We start from the raw sequence: 19752 nt of genomic DNA, 5'->3' as shown, positions 1-19752 counted from the left end.
AGGAGGCTCAGGTTGTAGCCAGGTGGGGGTCGGTCTCTTCCTGCCCAGGCAACCAGGCACAGGATGAGAGGAGATGGCCTCAATCTGTACCTGGGCAGATTCAGATTGGACATCCGAGGAATTTCTTCACAGAAAGGGTAATGAGCTGCCCAAGAAAGTGCAAGGTAGAGGTGTTTAAGGAAACAGTGGACATGGCACTGAATGCCATGGTCTAGTTGACAAGGTGGTGTTCGATCATGGGTTGAACTCACAGGTCTTTCCCAACCTAACTGATTTTGCAATTCTGTAAAACGGAGTGTCAAGAACTGACAGCCTATTCTTAGCATTAGTGAAAGCACATTAGCCCCAAACACAGTAAAATTAGAGGAAAATCACAGTAAGAACCAATACCAATGATAAAATAAATGCATTATGACAAACCATACCTTTCTTCCCAGTGACTGCTTTAACAAAATCTAAAGAAGGAGGGTATGATACATATATTACAAAACAAAACCAAACTAGAAGGCTCTGGTGCATTCAATCTTCTTTTGCTTTACAAGCAATTTAATAGCTTTAAAGTAGAAAACACCCTGACAATAAAGGACTTCTTTTTTTTTTTTTTTTTTTTAATTAAAATGTGAGTGTGCCTTCTTGTAATACAAATCTAGAACACTAAACATTTCCAAAAATTTATAGCTCTGTTGAGAAGCCATTTTCTTCACTGAAATGTAACATAAACCAAACAACTCCATAAAAGGAGGAAATCACAAATTAAGCATGGGAGCTTGGAATCAGGATTTATGCAACTAAGATGACTACAACAGGCACCAGCAGGTGCCAAAAAAACCTCCAACCTTACAAATCAGTCTTGCTTTTTGTACTCCTACAAGTCACTTCCTAGGAGCCATTTATATGTGTTTTCCTTTAAATCCTTAAAACCAACAAAACTCCTACAATCCAACACCTGTCACAATAGAAGAACTGGTTCACCTTAGAAGACCCAGACCCTGGAAAATTCCTCCGTCAGGAACTTCCCTTGGTTCTTCTGATGCCCACAGGATACGTACAGTTGTTGCACTTGCTCCTTCATGCAAGTTATATTCCCTCCCTTCCTCTCACTTGGCAAAAAATATTCCAGGGATCATCAGTTGTTTAGCAGTGCTTTGAGTTACACACACTTTGGTCTTTACATTGTTGAGCTTTATAGCCAACCTAAACAAAAAAAAAGCAACTTGTCTCTTTCCCCACTGCGCCCTACCCAAGTGCCTAAACAAATGGAAGGAGCAGGCATTGAGGGAAGAGGGAACAATTAAATGGAAGGTCTGCACAACAAAGGCATCATGTGCATAGTTAGAATATTAAAATATGCTGGATCCATTCAGGAATGTCAGCTTCTATTCATTTGCTCTTCTTTGGAAGTTTGTAAAAGCAGGAGTTTCTTTTTCCGATATTCTTCATTCACCTGCTCTGCTTGCTCATCTATGGATTTTCTTAGACATGTTTTGAGTTCCTCAATTCCTTCTCCAGTATACGTGGATATAGGAATCACCTCTCTGAATTCAAGAGTATTTTCTGGAATCATTTCTTCCTCTAGTAAGTGAAAGAAGTCTGAAAAATTGGATTGAAAGAGTTGGTACAATCTCCAAATACTGTATCACTACAAAGCCCACAAAATCCCATTAAATGCAGAAAATAAACTTTACTAAATTACAGTTATAAACATAGCTGCAATTAATATACATACTATCTTCTGCATAATTAGTCTTCTCAAATCTCAGAAGACAAGCATTAATATAGCAGTTATATCATTATTAATGCTGCCATGAGAAGATTCTATACACTTCCAATGAGTACAAAAAAATCCCAAGTTGCAGAATATGGGAGAATATGGTCTTAAGCTTTTCTGGTTTCTACACACTCCAGGAAAGAAAAAGCATTTCACCCCAATATAATTGCAACATTGAAGTAAACCTACATAGATCTTTCCAGAATTTTCATGTGTTTGTGCCAAAATCACGTGACAAATGGTACATATGTCAGTGCCTGTGAGGGGACTTTCTATGCAGATTACTCTTGTTCCAGACACCTAGACTGGAAACTTACTCTCCCATATCATGGTTGGGAAAGATTATTTGGGATATCTCTATTTTATTAGAATCATTTCCCAACAGTGAAGCCATTACAAATGCATATAAACAGAGCTCTAAATGCAGGAAGTGATTTCAAACATATGTTCAAATAATAAAGTTAATAGCTGACTTCAGTTTCAAACAATTCTCTGCCAATGCAGAATCATCCATATGAAATCTTACTACTACTACTTTTGATGAAAGTTATTGTTGGAATTTCATTACCCTGAGGATTCTCTAGTTGTGTCATAAGTTCATCCAAGTTATCCTTTGCACAAGGCAAATCCATTTTATTAATCGCAAGAAGTGCAGGCTTTGTTACAAGTTCCTCTTTGTACAGCTCCAGTTCCTTAAAAGAAAAGTAAATTTCCCTTAGTAACTATTTGTAGTTTAACAAGTGCTACTTCAATTTTACATCTCCTCTTGCATTTGTTTAATTGCCTAAATAGCCCTTCTTGCCCAAGCAGCAGTGAGCGTGACTCAGATGCTCAAGGCTGATATATTACAGCACAGAAGAAAATAATGTTCAGCGATTCAGTAACTTTTTTGCTCAAAGACAGATTTCAGGTAAACAGGCTAGCTCATTCTGAAATGCCTCTTACAGAAAGAATGAGAGTTTTGTTTTTTGTTTATACTGACATCTATGAACACAAAATCAATTTCAGAAAAACTTCAGACCTATAAAACATATAAAAAATCCTTTGTAGAGAAGGAATTTAAGAATTTATAATTCTTAAACATTTTAATATTAGAAAATCCCAACCTGAATAAGCTAAAAATAAACAGCAATACCTGAAATGTAGAAGATTCATCAACTTAAGTCACACAGAGATAAATTTAAAATTACATAATATGTATTATTTGAATCAGAAGCATAGTTAAGAGATGGAAACAGTTAATGTCTGCAAAGCTGGGGTCTGATATCAGTCTATGCAGTAAGGGCATCAAGGCAGGGCTTTAACTGTAATCATGTATTTCTACTTAAAATGCTACTGGATTGGGGAACTGAAAATGATGTGTCTTTTTACCTTTACTTGACTGTAAGAAATATCCCACATCCTGCATAGATTATTCAATTCTATTAATAATTATGTGGTACCCAACATAAACTACAGTGGTTTAACCTGGATGAGTAAAAACAAAGACTTCATCATTTTGGAGAATCTCTTTGTTCTGATTTATATTATAAATCCAGGAGACACACTAACATTTGAATGTTTCTCAATCAAAACTGAGCCATTCTCTTGACTCAACACATAACTACAGCTGTCACATAGGAAGATGAGAATTTACCTTTGTTAGAAGCAATATTGTTTCAAAGGCTGTTCTGAACTGAGTCTTCATAGACAGCTGAAAGCCAGAAATATCTACCTGAAAAAGTTACACAAAAACAAGTTTTGTGGAGTAAAAATATGTTACAGTATCAAGGTACTCTCCATTAACTACTTTGCCCTGGAATGTCCACAGCAACGTGTTCACTCCTGGGCAAATAAGAGAGGGCAACTAAACAGCAAAGAAACATCAGACACTGCAGGCACAAACTGGTTAATTCTGATACAGTGTTTCTCAAAGGTCTGGCTTTTAAACTTCTTAAGAAAAAAAACCCCATGCTTTTGTTATGCTTGGAACACTTCACACTTCTAAATTAATTTGAAATTTTCAATGATAAATTCTATTTAAGAACTTAATGTATCATTAGTCATTTGAGTGGTCCATTCTGTAAACACATTTACAGCTATATTTATCACAATCACACAAATCACAAATGACTTTCTAAATTCCAACTGCATTGCAATTAAGATACATTTTATTTATTGCACTTCGATTTCAATAAACTGTAAATTTTATTTAACTTACAACTAAGAGAAGCTGTTTGGTTCTCTCTATATGTTTGAGAAATTTATGACCCATTCCTTTGTTTGCATGTGCACCTTCAATCAGTCCTGGGAGATCAGCTACTGAAATCTAGGAAAACAAAAGTTTCAAACAAAATACTTCCAGTTAGCAAACCCAGGGACTTTAAACTATCAACAGTGATTATCACTATACATAAACAAAAGAACCCAGACAAAATAATATGCATTGGCTGTTTCAATACACTTACAATCTATCATTAGAAGCAGATTAAACAAAATGCTGCTATTACACACACCTGGTGCTCCTCTTGTTCCCCCTGTCTATTTTTTATAGCTGTCTGCAAACTACAAAATAGAGGGTAATAATACCTCAGCAGAGATCTTACAAAATTTAGCTATTACCTGAGAATAAAACAGACTCTGAAAGGTGAGCAGCTTAGGCTTTCTCATTTGGATAGAATTCAAACTGTCACTGAGAAAGCAAATAAAGTCTGTTCCTTGTGGCTACAGAGCATCATTACTCCAAATACAAACCCACTTAACGCTGCTCCCCTGAGCATGAGAAGCTGCAAGAATTTGATTTCTGCTCTTCAGCTCAAATGAGACTTTGATTAATCAATCAGCTTCCAGACAGAGTCCAGCAAAGACTGCCACAATGGACAGGGACCTTGTCATTTTCTCTGCTGGTTGAGAGGGCTGTTGGACAGCTGAGGCAGCCCGAAAAAAAGAAGAATGATAATGAAACCCCCAAAATGGCTGCTCAGTAAGTCACAGAAAGCTAAGACGGAGAGTGAATTAAAGAAGAGCAAAGGTAGGGTCTTCAAATCTATCTAATGCCCATTTAGACAGCAACTGGATTAACTTGAACAATCCCTGAAACCAGCATACCATAAAATTTCCAGTGTACTACTTAGTGCAGAAGAGGGCTCAGATACTCTGGTAGAAAATGTAAGTGATTCTGCTAGTTTTCATGATCTGGTACTGAGACCTGAAACCCAACTCTACTTCTGTGTCTTGTTTTTTTCCAAGCAGTAATGACAGACAGCACTAGGAAACTTGCACGTATTTTCTTTTTTGTATTGTACTAAGATAAAATGAGCAAATTGTTACATGTATCTTTAGAAATATTGATGTTCTTTAGGAAAAAATGAATCATTGTCCTTTGAGTGATACAGCAAAGACACCTCAATTATTGCTCTTAATTACATTGCTTATGTTGTTTTGGTTTCAGCAGTTGCAATATGGAGAGAACTTCCTCTTACCCCCAGAAATTCCCCGTGATCACAACCCCTAGCTCCCTTGACTTTAGGAAACAGGTATTTTGTCCATGTAGTTCCTATATAGCCCCCAACACTGGTATAAAAACCATAAACTGTAGAAATGGCCAACAATAAGAATCACTGGCTGTGACAAGAAAAAGACTTCAGAAAAGAAAGCCAGGCGTGCAAGTAGATCTCTTGCTGGAGAAAAATACACCAATATGAACAAGAGATCCTCATTCATGGTAGACAGTTTTTTGAAAGGGCTATGAAAAATCCTGTTTACTTGCAGCATAGCTTTCTAGGATAAGCTACCCTAAACTATCAGATAAAATGAATATAAAAAAATTCCCTTAGACATATTGCATCTCTGCAGGGAACCAGACAAACTAGGCTTACTTTCTTTAATACACAGTTTATTTGATGTTTGTTAAATGAAGGTTTCAAGCATCAGCTACTGAATCTCCCTAGCATTACTGGTTCTGAAAGCAGAAACAGTAGTTTTTTTGTCTTTTCATATCTGAAGGTTATGTTTTTCTGGTTAACTCATCTGAAACCCTTTTATGCACTTGCCTTTTATCTTGAAAATGATGAGTCCAGTGCTACGTGTATCATACACTTCAAAAACAAAGTAAAAGCACATCAAAGAAGATTCAAGCTTGAGGAATGAAAATGTTTGCTGCAATTTTTAAGCAAAGCTGGGGTCCAAAATCTATCAGCCTCTCTAGTCTTATTTAGCACTGGTTTCCCCATCAGTGGATACTGTAGAAAGGATTCCAGGCACCACACAATTAATCTGCAACTTTTATCTGAAGAAGCTGGGTGGAACAGAGCTCACAAAAATTAAAGAGGTAAGGCCATAACTCCAGCAGTCTTTCACAACCACAGCCTATCACAAAAGGAACTGGACCCAGGTGCCTCACCTCTCGGGCAGTGCACTATTCTGGCTGTTCAGGTAATCATTATCACGTCATACTATTTCAGTTTTTAATTAAAAAACCCAACCCATCAAACAAAAAAAGCCCTACACCCCAAAAAACAAACCAAACCAACAAAAACACCACAAAGACAAAAAAATTCTAAAAGAAAGTTAGAACAGCCAACCTTGAAAGCCATCACAAGAAGTTATGGTAGCAGGGTTATAATCACAAAACTCCCTGCCATTCACTAATGTAGATCTTCAGCAATTGGACAAATCTGCCACTGTTTGCATTCTGAAAATTACTCACTCAGTTCAGAGCGCTCTGTACAGGCAACTTGAAAGAAATTTGCTTTTTTCTAAATAAAAATAACAGGCGGGTCTCTGAAACAGTGATTTTTTTTCCAAGTCCTAAACTTTTAAGAGTACACTAGGACACAGCAATCTCAATTCCATAAACAATTTCATACCTTTAAGACTGTAAGCCAGGATTAGAACCAGAAGGAAGGGAAAATGAGAAGCCATTTATTAAAGTGACTTGAAATAAGCTCTACATCATAATATTGTATTTGGCTGTGAAATTCTCTTATTATTACTTCATGAAACAGTATTTTTCTCACAACTCCTGTTAAGCCCATGCAATTGCATTTGAGATGTACACATTATGGATACACATATGAAAATACCTACAAGTTTTCATTCTCTTTCTGCAATTCTGTTAAGCAACATAAGTAGTCACTCCATATAACTTTAACAAACAATCAGAACAAGGTTTTGTACCAACCTGCTTATAATCTGCATACATGATCTTTCCTAGTTCAGGCTGTATTGTTGTGACTGTGGCAAGGGGACAGGAAGAAAACAAAACTGGTTTTAACATTTAAAAAAATGTTACAGTTACAAAACATTTAAATACTGTAGAACTTTTTCAGTGTATTTAAATTAAACAAATGTACAGTAGCAAAAAAACATAATAAGGAAAAGGAATAAAGAAAAAGCAAAATAAGATAGATGAAAATTAGACCACAAAAAATCCACTGCTAAGTCTTATCTCTTTCTGCAGTTCTGCTCCAGTCATCCCAAAATGGGAACAGTGAAGGTAGAGAAGTCTCAGACTCAAAAACTATTACCTAGACTATGGATTAGCTTCCAAACAGGGATAAAACAATGAAAGGGAAAGTGAAATAGGACTCTTTAAACTGAGAAAAGGCTGTAAAGAATTGGGAATGGTGCAAAAAGGTCAGTAGGAATTATCAGTACTTGTACTCTTACTTTTTAATTAAAGAAGATCAGACAACTAATTCTAACTTACTGATAGAAAAATAGTAAAAAATTTCTGTTTATTTTTCAGTAGACAGATTAAAACCCTGAAATCTTCTCTGTTGCAAGTGGTAGCAAGTTCTAAAGCATACAAGATGTTTAAGCAAAGGAACTTGACAGTACATATTCTGTAGACTGAGGATATTACACACCACAGAGAGTCTCAGTTGCAATAAAAGGGGCTGAGACAAAAATAAATGTTAAATAGACCCTGCATTAATAGGTTGAAGCATTATGGGGGTGTATACATGAAAAACTGAGGTGGGTAAAGGAACTGGACACTGAGGTAGCAAGTATTTCCTTGAAGTATTTCTTATAATAAAAAAGCCAGGCAACATTGCTATACCCTATTCTTTATTATAAACCTTTATTATAAGCAAGTCAGAGAAAAGACTTCTTGCTGTTGGGAAATATTGCTGCTCTAAAAATAAGAGTATGAACTTACATGCATAATTTGCAATCTCAGGCTTGGCATGAGAAATCTTGCTTAATAAGGATGACTTTCCTGCATTTGGAAACCTAGAAGGAAAGTCAGGATTAATACACTGAATAAACACCTACATGTTTCCTGTATATTTATTTCCAAATGTATTCTTTGATGCTATCAACTTCTTTTCGCACTCATTTACTCAGACTATTTTTTTTTTTACAAAACAAACAAGCCCCAGATCATTATGATTTACTTTTTGGCAACAAATCTGAATAATTTTTCTAAATCAAACAGCGCTTCCTAAGGATGCAGGCAGGAGAGTTATGTAAATAGAAATACGTAATATATTTAAGGGAAATCTTTCAAAGTCACTCAGACAGAAATACAGCATTACCACCCAGGTACACTTGGATTCACTCTTCACATGCTACAGCTAATTTTGTAAATTATGCTTGCATTCTAAAAAGCTGTCATGCAAATATGTCTTACCAGTCTCTTAACATACACATCAGGGTTTATGAAAGTCTACACTTTAAGTACCAATGATACCTATGCTAGAGTTTAGCTAACAGAGCAAAGCAAATGTGAACTCAGAGAGAGTGAGACTGTGTATATGGACACACACGTGCACAGTTTATGTGTGGCTTTAAGGCAGCTGTATGAGGGACCCTGAAATTAGTACTAACCTGTTTTGCTACTAAGTAAACCTAAAGGAACACCTAGGAGCTGGTCTGTGCACACCTGTCTGTTATAACATTTTTGCTTTACAAGGGATAGCTATACCTGCATCCTACAACAAAAGTGTTCTTTAAGGGATACACCAGCTTTTACAAAAGCTTCTTCACAGAATACATCTACCCACTGAAATGAAAACCTAAGACTGAAATAGTAACACCCACTTGTTTTAAAGATTAACCTGAGCTGGAAAAGGCACAATAGCTTTGATGCATGTAAAACTTGAAGTCAATCCTGACACCCAAGGATAGACTGCAGTCCTTATTCTTAGCACATACTCCATCTAGAAAGTCCACACAAGACTTGTGTTCCAGTCAAATTCACAAATATCCATCCCAGAATGATCAAAGAAAACTCTGTCTACAGGCAACTCAACACAGTCCCAAGATACAAAGGCAGATGTCCCACAGAAAACCAAATAGTCTCCACTTGAATACATGGAGAAGCATGGCCTGTTAACAAAGCTGGTACTATATTAGAGGTATTAGAGGCCTTTATAAAGAGGCTGTACATAAATCTTTCTTAAAAAAAAGAAAGCAACCTAATGACTCTTGTTATAGTAGGGAAACTATTGAGTGCAGTTTTCAGACACTCTGATGTTGAAAGGTGCCTTAAAGACATTTCAGAAGGTTACTCTGGCCAGATACTTGGGAAAGCACTTTGTTTCCACTGAAGTAGAATATGTTCTTTGAAGTTTAAATTGCAACCTAGACTAACACATCACAACCTGTACCCAAACTTGATGGGCCTTTCTCAAGTCTACATAGTTTTTTTTACCTGATCTAATAGCAAACCACTCACAAAAAAAGGCAAAAGGAGCAAAGATAAAGAGATCAAAGTACAACCACAACCATTGGAGGCTGATTCATGCTCTCAATAAGAAAATTATATGCTTCTCTAATTGACTGATAATGATTTGTGTCCATTTTGAAGGCAAACTGTCAGCTGAAATACAAGATTAAAGAAGCATCGGCATCATAAAACTCCTGTACTTTCACACTGATCAAAACAGAAAACAAATCTGTCACGTAATTACTGAACAGCAATCGAAAATTATGTAACTTCAGAGAAATTTTATATTGTCAAAATTATTTCTAATAACAAAAAAAGAAAAATATAGTTAGTGTATCAATCTGTCTTCAAGTTTCCATTTTTATTGGTATAGAACAACTAGACTATTTCCATCTCAAACTCATCATTTCATGTTTCCTATGTTTTTTTGTTAATAAGGACCACAGGGCTGATTTATGTTAGCAGACGCTGAATAGAACAATAGCTGTACTACACTACAAGTGTAGGCTGTTGAAAGCTTTCTCCAAATAAAAAGATATTTATCTGCATTGTTTTAAAGCAGCAACATGGATATGCAAGTCCTGCTGTTCTAGTTTGTAATTACTTCCTTCCAACATCACAAGCTGGTTTTTGGGAGAGTAGGAAACATAGCTTTTGGCATTCTCTTCAGAATTGCTACTGAAAGGATCTACTTGTGCCAGTGCCATGAAGTTAAACATGCAATATTCAGTGTTCTTGGCACTGCTCTGCATCTTCTACCTACTTAATAAATATTGTGCTAATAATATTGTGGCCATCACTGCAACTGCTAAATACAATTATATTACTAATTATGTATTATCCTGATTCATGAAGTCCTTCACTCACCAAAATATATCTAATACTTTCAAATGTTAAAATTAATTTTAATAGCTTTAAACTCAATCTGATTTTTTCAAACTGCAAATAAATTAGGTGACAATGCAAATGCACAATTAACACTCATCATCCAAATTCTCAAATTTCTTTGAAATCAAATTTGAAATGTACTACTTTGTTTTCTAATATTAGTTTTCAAACTACCATACTTACCCAACTAAGCCAACATCTGCTATTAGTTTCAAATCAAGGTGAACAGTTCTCCTCTGACCTTTGCAAGGCAGAAAGTTTGTAGCCAAAGAGCCTCCAAGACCTCCACGAGCTGCTAAGAATCTCTCTCCTGCTGCATTAAGCTCTCCTGAAAAAAAATCTTTAGTGAAAAAACACAATCTCCTGCAGTAGTTCACGTATAATTTTCCATTCAAATGTCTCCAGTTTTAAGACAATTTTGTGTATGCTTCCTTGCAAGAACTGTGCCCTCAAGGTGATGGTGATTTTCCTTGTTTGGCAACACATGAAAGCCATCACACCCCAGTATTTTTCTCTGTCATACAGTCACCTCAAGAAAATGCAGGCAGGCAAAGTATGGCCCAGATGGAGGTTCTGAACCCTCCAATATTTGAATTCAAGAATGCAAGGAAAAATATGCATTGATAGAGATGTGGCTCCCTTCAGATGGTTCATATTTTTCCATTAAGATGCAGACTATGATATCTCCCTTAGAGTCAGAATAATTAAAACAACAACAAAAAAAAAGAACAACACTTGGATATCTTTAGCTCCCTGATATGCCTGCATCATAAACAAATCTTGCAATACATCCAATGCAGAACATCCAAACCAGGGAATTTGGGAATTTAGTTTTAATTCTAAACAGTCTGAAATGAAAAACTCTGAGAAACTGCAAAGGAACCATTGAGAACCATTCCAAGAGTATTGAAGGAGATCTTCCTGGTGAGTTAAAAACAGATATGCATTTTAAGGAACCCAAAATTCAGCAAGGGTCTTTGTCTTTTGAGCATTTTCATAATTCATAATTCAGTAAAGATATAGGGACACTTACTTGGGTTTATGGAAACATAACTTATGTGAGGTCATGAATGGTACTGTGGAGGATCAGTATGGCTTCCAGCATTTAACACGTGTTTCCAACAGCAATGGACTTGTACGTAGTGATACAAATCAACTACTGCTAATTTCTGGGGACCCTGTTTTCCAACAATTTTTACAGTGTATTTGTCAACTCATAGGCCAAACAAAGAAAAACACAGACATATTTTGGAAAATGTGTAACCTTAAAACATCTAGTCTAGAAATTCACTAGATGTTATCAATAAATGTGACAAACATTAGGTACCTTAAAACAAAGCAAATGTTCTTACCAATCTGCTTGCCATCATCATCAAGAACCGAAATTCCCAAAGGCACATGAACTTCACAATCTTTTCCTTTTTCACCTTTTAGAGCTTTAACACTGGGAGAAATTAAACCAGGCTTAGTACCTTAAGCTGACCTTTTGCTTTCTGGAAAAGTTGTAAGTAACAACTTTCATTAAATAGATTCTTACCTGCTGTTGGCTCCTGTTCCAGCTACAAATCGCTTGTGGGGATATTTCTCCCTAATGCTCTTTAAGGTAGTCCTTTCTCGGGCGACGAACCAGACATCACCACCTCTTCCTCCTTCCCCTCCCAGATTTGGATAACCCATTCCACCCGTTCCTCCTCTCACATAGACCCGCAAGTCGTCTATGAAGTTGCTGTACTAATAAAACAACAGTTTCAACATCAGTTAATTACTTTCTCTTTATATTCCGCTTCACAGAAACGTGTGTAAAACCGCTTGGACTGATCTTTCATGGCAATAGATGAAACTTCAGAAAGCAGAGCGTATAGTTTTTAATCAACGTTTGGCACGTCTTCCCCGGCAGACGGGAAGCGGGAGCCCGGGCGCCGGAGTCCCGCGTGTGCCGCCACGGCGGGACATGGCCGACGGGCCCTGAGGGCGCTGCGGGCAGCCCGGGCGGGGCGGGACCGGCCCGCGCCACCGGCACAGGAGAACTCCTGGAGAGGCCCCGCAAGCGGGACCGCGGCTCCCGGCCAGCCCTCCCGGCCAGCCCTCCCCGCCAGCCGAGCGGCGCCTGCGGCGCCGTCCCCACCGCTCCCCGGGCCGGCCGCACTGACCTTCCGCAGCACCGCCGCGCCGCGCCGCACCATGGCGGGAGCAGCCGCCGCCCGGGCCCAAGCCAGGCCCGGCCCGTGGCCGTGCAGAGGACACGGGGCAGGACGCCGGGCTGGCTCCGGGCGCCGCACGGCGGCAACGCAGAACAGGCCCCGCTCCGGCCCTGCGGACGCGCAGGCGCGGCCCGGCCCGGCCCGCCCTTGGGCCCCCGCCGCCGCTGCGGAGGGGCCGGCGGCTGCTCCGAGCCCCGGCACGGCGGGGCCGGCCCCGCTGCCAGACACGGCCGGGCCCGCTGCCAGACACGGCCGGGCCCGCTTCCATACACGGCCGGGCCCGCTTCCATACACGGCCGGGCCCGCTGCCAGACACGGCCGGGCCCGCGCCTCGGGCCGAAGGGCGGCAGCGACGCCGGGACCCGCAGAGCCAGAGGGAGTTAACAAATCGTCCGGAGTTACAGACGATGAGAACGGGTCCTGCATCCCCAGTGAAACAGGCCTCCTGACCTCAAAGGAGGGACCCTGGGCAAAGACCCACCTGGGCGTTTATTGCATGTTCCTGTGGAGCCGCCGGCTCCTGCTATGTCACTGGCCGTGTCTTGTCCCTTGGCTGGCGCCACACGTCCCCTTACCTTTTGTAATGCAAGGGATTGGTGCCAGTTCATGGGCTTTAGAATCCGGCAGTGGGAGGTGGCGACCACCAGTACACCAAATGAAAAGAATACAAGACTGGGCACGTCGACTAAATAGTATAAGAAAGGAAATAATAATTTAAGCAACAGAAGATAGGGTACTAATTAATAACCTAGTAACTTGTAGCCAATGAACTGTGACTTTGCTTGCTAAAATGTATATATAGTGTAAAGTTTTGAGAATTGGTATGCTTGATTTGTGAAAAACTTCAGAATAAGCCACACAGAATAAACTATGTCTCCTTTGGAAAGGAGAGGTTTAGAAACCTGGCTCTGTCTGTTTAGAGAGTCCCTAAGTTGGCAGCAACAGGAGTGCCTGAAAGGAGAGCCCCAACTGCAGGAGCAGACAGGTTTGGGTTAACAGCAGCACTCTCCAGCAGCTGTCCATACTGTTCCACTGTTCTCCTTAGAACCTGTGTGCTTGCTCGACAGCATCTGCTGTTGGCTGTCCCCATGCAGCTGGACCCTTTACAAGCTGTTGGTCATATTGCTGGTGTGCCCTCCCTCAAGAAATTGAGACCTGATCTTTAAATTATTCTAATTTTCAGGATAAGTATGACAGTTAAAAATACATGGCTTTAATAAGGTTCAAAGTGCTTTGCAGTTTTTAAATGGTCATGAATAAGACCTTATTTTGTAAATCATGACATCAGTAGGGTGTGAAGAGTAAAACTGGCGAAAATCATAGAGTCATAGAGTGGTTTGTATTGAAAGGGACCTTAAAGTTCAGTTCCAATCCCCCTGTCATGAGCAGAGACATCTTCCACTAGACCAAGTTGCTCCAAAGTCCTTGTCAGCCTGGCCTGGAACACTTCCAGGGATGGAGCATCCACAGCTTCTCTGTGCAGTGCCTCACCACCGTCACAGTAAAGGATGTTTTCTGTGTATCTAATCTAAATATTCCCTCTTTTGGTTTGAACCTATTCCCCTTGGACTATCACTACAGCTCCGCATAAATTCCTCTCCAGCTTCTCTGTATGGCCACTCCACATATTTGAAGGTTACTATGAAGTCTCAACACAATCTTTGCCAGACCAAACAGCCCAAATTTTCCTGGCCTGTCTTCAAAGGGGAGATGCTCTGGTCCCCTTAGCAACTTCATGGCCTCCTCTGGGCTTGCTTCAACAGTTCAATGTCCGTCTTGTGTTGGGGGCACCAGAACTGCATCCAGTGCTCCACGAGGAGTCTCACGAGAGCAGAGCAGAGGAGAAAAATCACCCCCAAGTTCTTTTATAATCTTTTCTTTTGTAGGTAAATATTTCCTAGACAATATGACTATGTTTTTCATTTTTTGTGAGTTTTTTAAAGAACTAATCCTCATCAGAAAGTAAATATTGTTTTGTTCCTTCTTACAGCTTTCCCACAAGGTTTTACATTCTTGATTGCACCTGTTAGCTGCCTAAGAAGAATCATTACCATTTACAGTAATTTAATGCTAAAAATAGCTTTAACAATGCATGTTATCTGCTACATAATAAAATAATTTTAAAAATGAGTAAAAGAAAGTGGTATGCCTTATACATTCTAAATGACCCAGCAGAACATTTAAGCTCATGTGAATGGCAGAACAGAAATTATTACCACAGCAAAAAATTCAGAACTCCCATGTTGTGCTTTCAGATCATGGGGACCACATCTGCAGTCCTGAAGCAGGTAATATATAAAATCTACTGGGAAGTGTTTTGAACTGATCAGTTAAGAATGTCATGACTGGAAAGTAGCAAATGTGGGCCTGGCCTTGTCCTGGAGGCATTTAACTGAGGGCTTGCAGGCTGAGGCTCCTGTACTCAGATGTCTCCAGAGGTCAAACTACATGAAACATCATAAACAGCTCCCTGTGATCTCCACCTCTCTCTCTAAGTCTTTGAAGTTAGGCCTGCTGAACATGGAGTGTAATTGCTTATCTTTGAAAAAAAAAGAAAAGTGATCTGGCCAACCACAGACCCTAAATCCTGGTCTCAATCTCACTACAAAGCTTTGGAAAAACTCAAATTTGCTGTATTAATTCCCAAAAACATTTGATATGGTATCACCTGGGAAGGAATGAGCATATTTGGGTTAGGAGAGAAACTGATAAATGAGATAGCCACAAATAAAGTTGAAAAGAAAGATGTCAGGCTTAAAGGGTTTGTTATAGGATGGTCTTATTTGATATTTTTTGTAGTAGTCCTGATAAAATCAGTAAGAGCATGCTCATTAAATTTGGAAATGAGATATACTTAGGAATCACCATAAATGTGCTACTTTTGGCTGGGATAGAGTTAAGTTTTTTCACAGTGACTCAAATGGAGCTGTGGTTTGGGTTTGTGCTAAGAAGAGTGTTGATAATGCAGGGAATTTTTTAGTTATTGCTGAGCAGGGCTTGCATGGAGCCAACACCTTTTCTGCTCCTCACCCCACTCCACCAGTGAGTGGGCTGTGAGTTCATGGGAAACTGGGAAGGGACACAGCCAGGACAGCTGGCCCCAGCTGATCAAAGCATATCCCATACCATATGGTGTCATGATCAGTAAAAGAGGCCAGGGAAAGAAGAAGGAAGGAGAACAGTTAAAAGTCATGGTGTTTGTCTTCCCAAGTCACTGTAACATGTGATGGAGCCCTGCTTTTCTGCAGATGCCTGAACACCAGCCTGCCCATGGGAATTTGTGAATGAATTCCGTGTTTTCTTGGTTTGCTGCACAGCTTTTGCTTTCCCTATTAAACTGTCTATACTCAATACAAGTTTTCTCACTTTTACACTTCCGATTCTTTCCCCCATGCTGCTTGTGAGGGAGTGAGGGAGCAGCTGTGTGGTGCTTAGTTGCTGGCTGGGATTAAATCACCACAAGAAGTATCTCAGGAGATGGATTTCATTTAATGTAGGGGGAGGTATTAAGGTCATTGTGTAAGGCCCTGGTAAAATCTCATTTGGGGTTCTGTGAAAACCTAATCAATTGTTCTATAGCTGAGCTAATGTTGAACTAAGAGAGGGCTAGAGGGAAGTTGGGTTCATCACTAGAGACCTTGAGAGCCTTTCGAAAGAACAGATCTTGGAATGGCTCAGCTTGTTTACTGCAATAAAACAAAACCAGAGAGGAGACACGAGTGCTATCTATAAATATATCAGGAAAATAAACACGAAGGATGAAAACCATTTAAATGAAGGGGAAGGACACAAGAACAAACAGATATGTACTATTCAGTAATGAATATATCAGGAAACCACAATAAGGTTTCTAGTTATTACTGCGATTTACTAATGAAACTGCTTTTCCATGGAATTAGTGGGAACAAAAATATTTCTATTTTTAATATGGCACTTGATAAATGTATGAGGTGATTGTACAACAGAGGTTTTTTTTGTAGTGGCAGGGAGCTAGTCCCTGTCATTCAGGAGGATCTTCCTGTTCTGTGTTACCATGCCGATTCATAGTACAAACAGCAGAACATTTTGTCCAGATTTGTGATTAATAATACGGGGAAGGACCTGTCAGTTTTTTCTGAATAGTAGGCAAGGTTCTGAAGTCCTTATGAATGCAACAGTTAGATTGTGTTACTGCGACTTCAGTAAAGCATATGATGTCAGCATTCTATCGAAAAGAATGTAAAGAAGGAAATAAGCAAAAGAACTTTTAAGTGAGATGAAAAAAGCACAGGTAAGTTGTAGATAGTTCTTCAAGGATCAAGTCACAGGCCCAGAGCCCTCCTTGGATACCAGTACAAGTATGTATCAAATTACACCATGGTTTCGTGCTGTGTTATGCTTTTGTGGTACATAGTGTTTGAATTTAGTCCTTACAACTGTTAAGAGCAGCCTGGTCTGAAGTTGGTCCACTTAGCAGAGCCTTAGATTCAGTGTGCTGCACTTCCTTAACGTGCAGCAGGAGATTCTTGTGTTAATGTGTTAATGTGTGGACTGGCCCAGAGGTGCCAGCAGAGCTACTAACCAGTGTTAATTGATGTCATGTAATCAGTCCACAACTTGACCTCAAAAAACAGAAATAGAGAATACTGGTCTCCTATATGTTACGAGTTGAAGGTGTTGAACTTTTTGACATAACACTAGATTTGTTTCATCAGAGTGCCAGTTTATGCCAATAAGCTCATGCCAGCAGGGAATTAAGCAAGATTTCATTTGAAATGTGGCATCGTGCATTTTTTGGATCCTTTAATGACATTAAATGGCTCGTCACACATACATGATGCTTAGAATTACTGAAACAGAATCATTTAACACTATGAAGTTTGAGGATATTTAGATGTTTCATTGTCCAAATACCTGACTTCAAAAATGTACTTGGTCTCCTGAAGAGTCTCTGTTTGCCAGGGCATGACTGATTCTATCACCTCTCTCTCCTGCTTGCATTGAGTGTGTCATACTTGATTTTCAGTAACAGGACTGTGAGCACTTCATTGTCAAGCCTGATGGCAGAACATCACTCTGTCATTTTTTACTTCAGAAGCTGCTAATCAGTGATGCAGAGGGTGACTCAATTCTTTATCCTCAGTGAATCAATCCTGTTTATGAACAAGTATGCCTATGTCACAGATATATATATATATAATTCAGTCACAAAAGGCTGGTAGCATTTTAAAGCTTTCCAAACTGACTTATATATAGTCAATGCATATTTTGAGTTTCATGATAAGTAATGCTTCAGTTCCTGCTCTTTCATTCTTACTGTGTACTTCACGTATTTGTATATGATTGCTTGAAAATCACAAGGGTACAGCTACCTCAAATCACAGTTTTACCCCTCTTTTTCTTTTTTCTCATGTTATAAATTACTAAGTAGTGTACTGTCATCAACTCTAAAAGAAGAAGCCATAAAATCTCTTCCCCCAACAATTTTAAAACTTCCACCAGCAGATTTTTGAAATTTGCTTTATGCGGTGTTTTTCTCAGTTTAGAAAAGAACTAACTTGGATGGAAATATGTAGAAAATAAGATGAAATATTTTAGCAATACAGCTTTATTTAACACAGAGCTGAAATATTAAAAAATGAAAGTCAGATTTTCTTTCCTTGCCTTTCTGAACGGGCACACAGCTGGTGTGGTAAGTTTGCATAATGGTCTTTCTATTTGAGAGAAATAACTTCACCAATATATCCAAGGTCCAAATATTGTAAAATATGGATGAATTAATTTTACAGTTTTATGAGAAAAAAATAAAGAGATTTACCCAATAGCAAGGGTACACTCTTCAGTACAATAAAGTTCCACTAGATGGAAGCACCTCAGCTGCCATAATAGAAGGAATAAATGGAAGTACAACAGTTTAACACACATGCCATGGAAAGGTATCAGTGCTGGAAGAATTTTGAGGGAAACATTTTATTTTGCCCAGGTTCAGCTATCAACTAAAAAAATTAAAAATCGCATAAATAGATACTTTTACTATGAGCCATATGAGCCATCTAATAAACTCAGAGTCAAGCAGCTGTGCTGGAGTCCTTGGGTTTAAATGTATGCTGTATGCTGTATGCTGCAGCTTTGGAATTCTTTTGGAAGCCCTGCAGAATTAAGAACACAACACAATTTTTCTCTAAATTCCATTTATATTTAGTCATTATCTCAAAAAATCCTTCCCAAGTACATGGATAGGTTCTCTGCTTTAAGGACTTTCCCCTGCAGCCCAAGCTTTTATGTAGCTTTCAGTTATGTTAGATATTACAAAGGTGGTCACTGATTTTTCTTGACTTTCCTTGACTTTTCTTGTTCTGAAATATAAATTTAAGTGACTAACTTAATCAACATGATCAGTGACTGTCTTCATAATGCTTCCATCCTACAAACTTCATGTAACATTTCACAGGATTATTCGTTACCAATAATTTTGATCTCTGCTAACTTGAATTCATGGGTTCATCCTTGTTCCAGGTGGCATTCCCCCACAGGTGGTGATCCCTCAGTGCATGACTGACAAAGTGGCTAACATCAGAAAGGAAAATAAAATGCAGAAGTCAGCCTTCAGAACCTTTTTCACTTAGAGATGTGATTTTTTAGATATTATCAATGAATCTTCATATAGATTCCTATGAGAACATGGTTGATGAGGTGGCATTTTAAAAAGAAGTATTTTTATTTGAAAATATTTTGCCAACAAAAGTCTATTCCTCAGCATTTCAATTTCTATAGGTGTGTTCTGCAAGTACCTTGTTTTAAGACTAAAAACGGTGGATTTAACTAGAAAAAGGAACAGCAAGAGGAGAGTGATAAAAATTAATCTGTAGGATACAGAAATATGATGATAAGCTGCCTTCAGTGCCTGTTGGAGTAGAAGGAAATCACTGTGTTTGCACCAGCAGCCTGTGCTACTACACCTAGATGTTTTAAGTGGGAATGATATGAGAAGGGATTGAAGCAGCCAAGCAGCTGTGGAACTGCCCACCTCTTTACATGCCTTTAAATGCCTTTGAAATTTTGGCAGCTTCACTGTGACATTGACAACACTAATAAATTTGATAGTGCATAAAGCAAACAAAAAGAGAAAATTTTCTTCACTTGAAAACTTACAGAATGCTGTTTTTTATTAGTGATACAAGGGAGCTCGCTTGCAGGTAGGTTCCTTGTGAAGTCATTCTAATGCTTTAATTCCTTTTTTATGAACACTGCCTTAGAATTTC

The 19752-nt window shown here is 38.9% G+C and overlaps 1 protein-coding gene across 1 annotated transcript in view; it reads right to left on the bottom strand.

Moving 5' to 3' along the window:
- Window positions 1-518: 518 nt before the first annotated feature.
- CFAP69 (cilia and flagella associated protein 69) overlaps window positions 519-19752 on the bottom strand; it is a 54594-nt gene continuing 35360 nt past the window's right edge. The window contains 9 exon segments of the mRNA XM_038127844.1: window positions 519-1590; window positions 2337-2460; window positions 3405-3482; window positions 3969-4076; window positions 6930-6982; window positions 7911-7984; window positions 10494-10638; window positions 11663-11754; window positions 11848-12041. Of these exon segments, the coding sequence (XP_037983772.1) occupies window positions 1361-1590; window positions 2337-2460; window positions 3405-3482; window positions 3969-4076; window positions 6930-6982; window positions 7911-7984; window positions 10494-10638; window positions 11663-11754; window positions 11848-12041 (1098 nt within the window). The 3' untranslated portion in view covers window positions 519-1360.

Source organism: Motacilla alba, chromosome 2 (assembly GCF_015832195.1).
Source record: "Motacilla alba alba isolate MOTALB_02 chromosome 2, Motacilla_alba_V1.0_pri, whole genome shotgun sequence".
NCBI lineage: Eukaryota > Metazoa > Chordata > Aves > Passeriformes > Motacillidae > Motacilla > Motacilla alba.
This window is presented reverse-complemented; position numbering and strand designations above follow the sequence as displayed.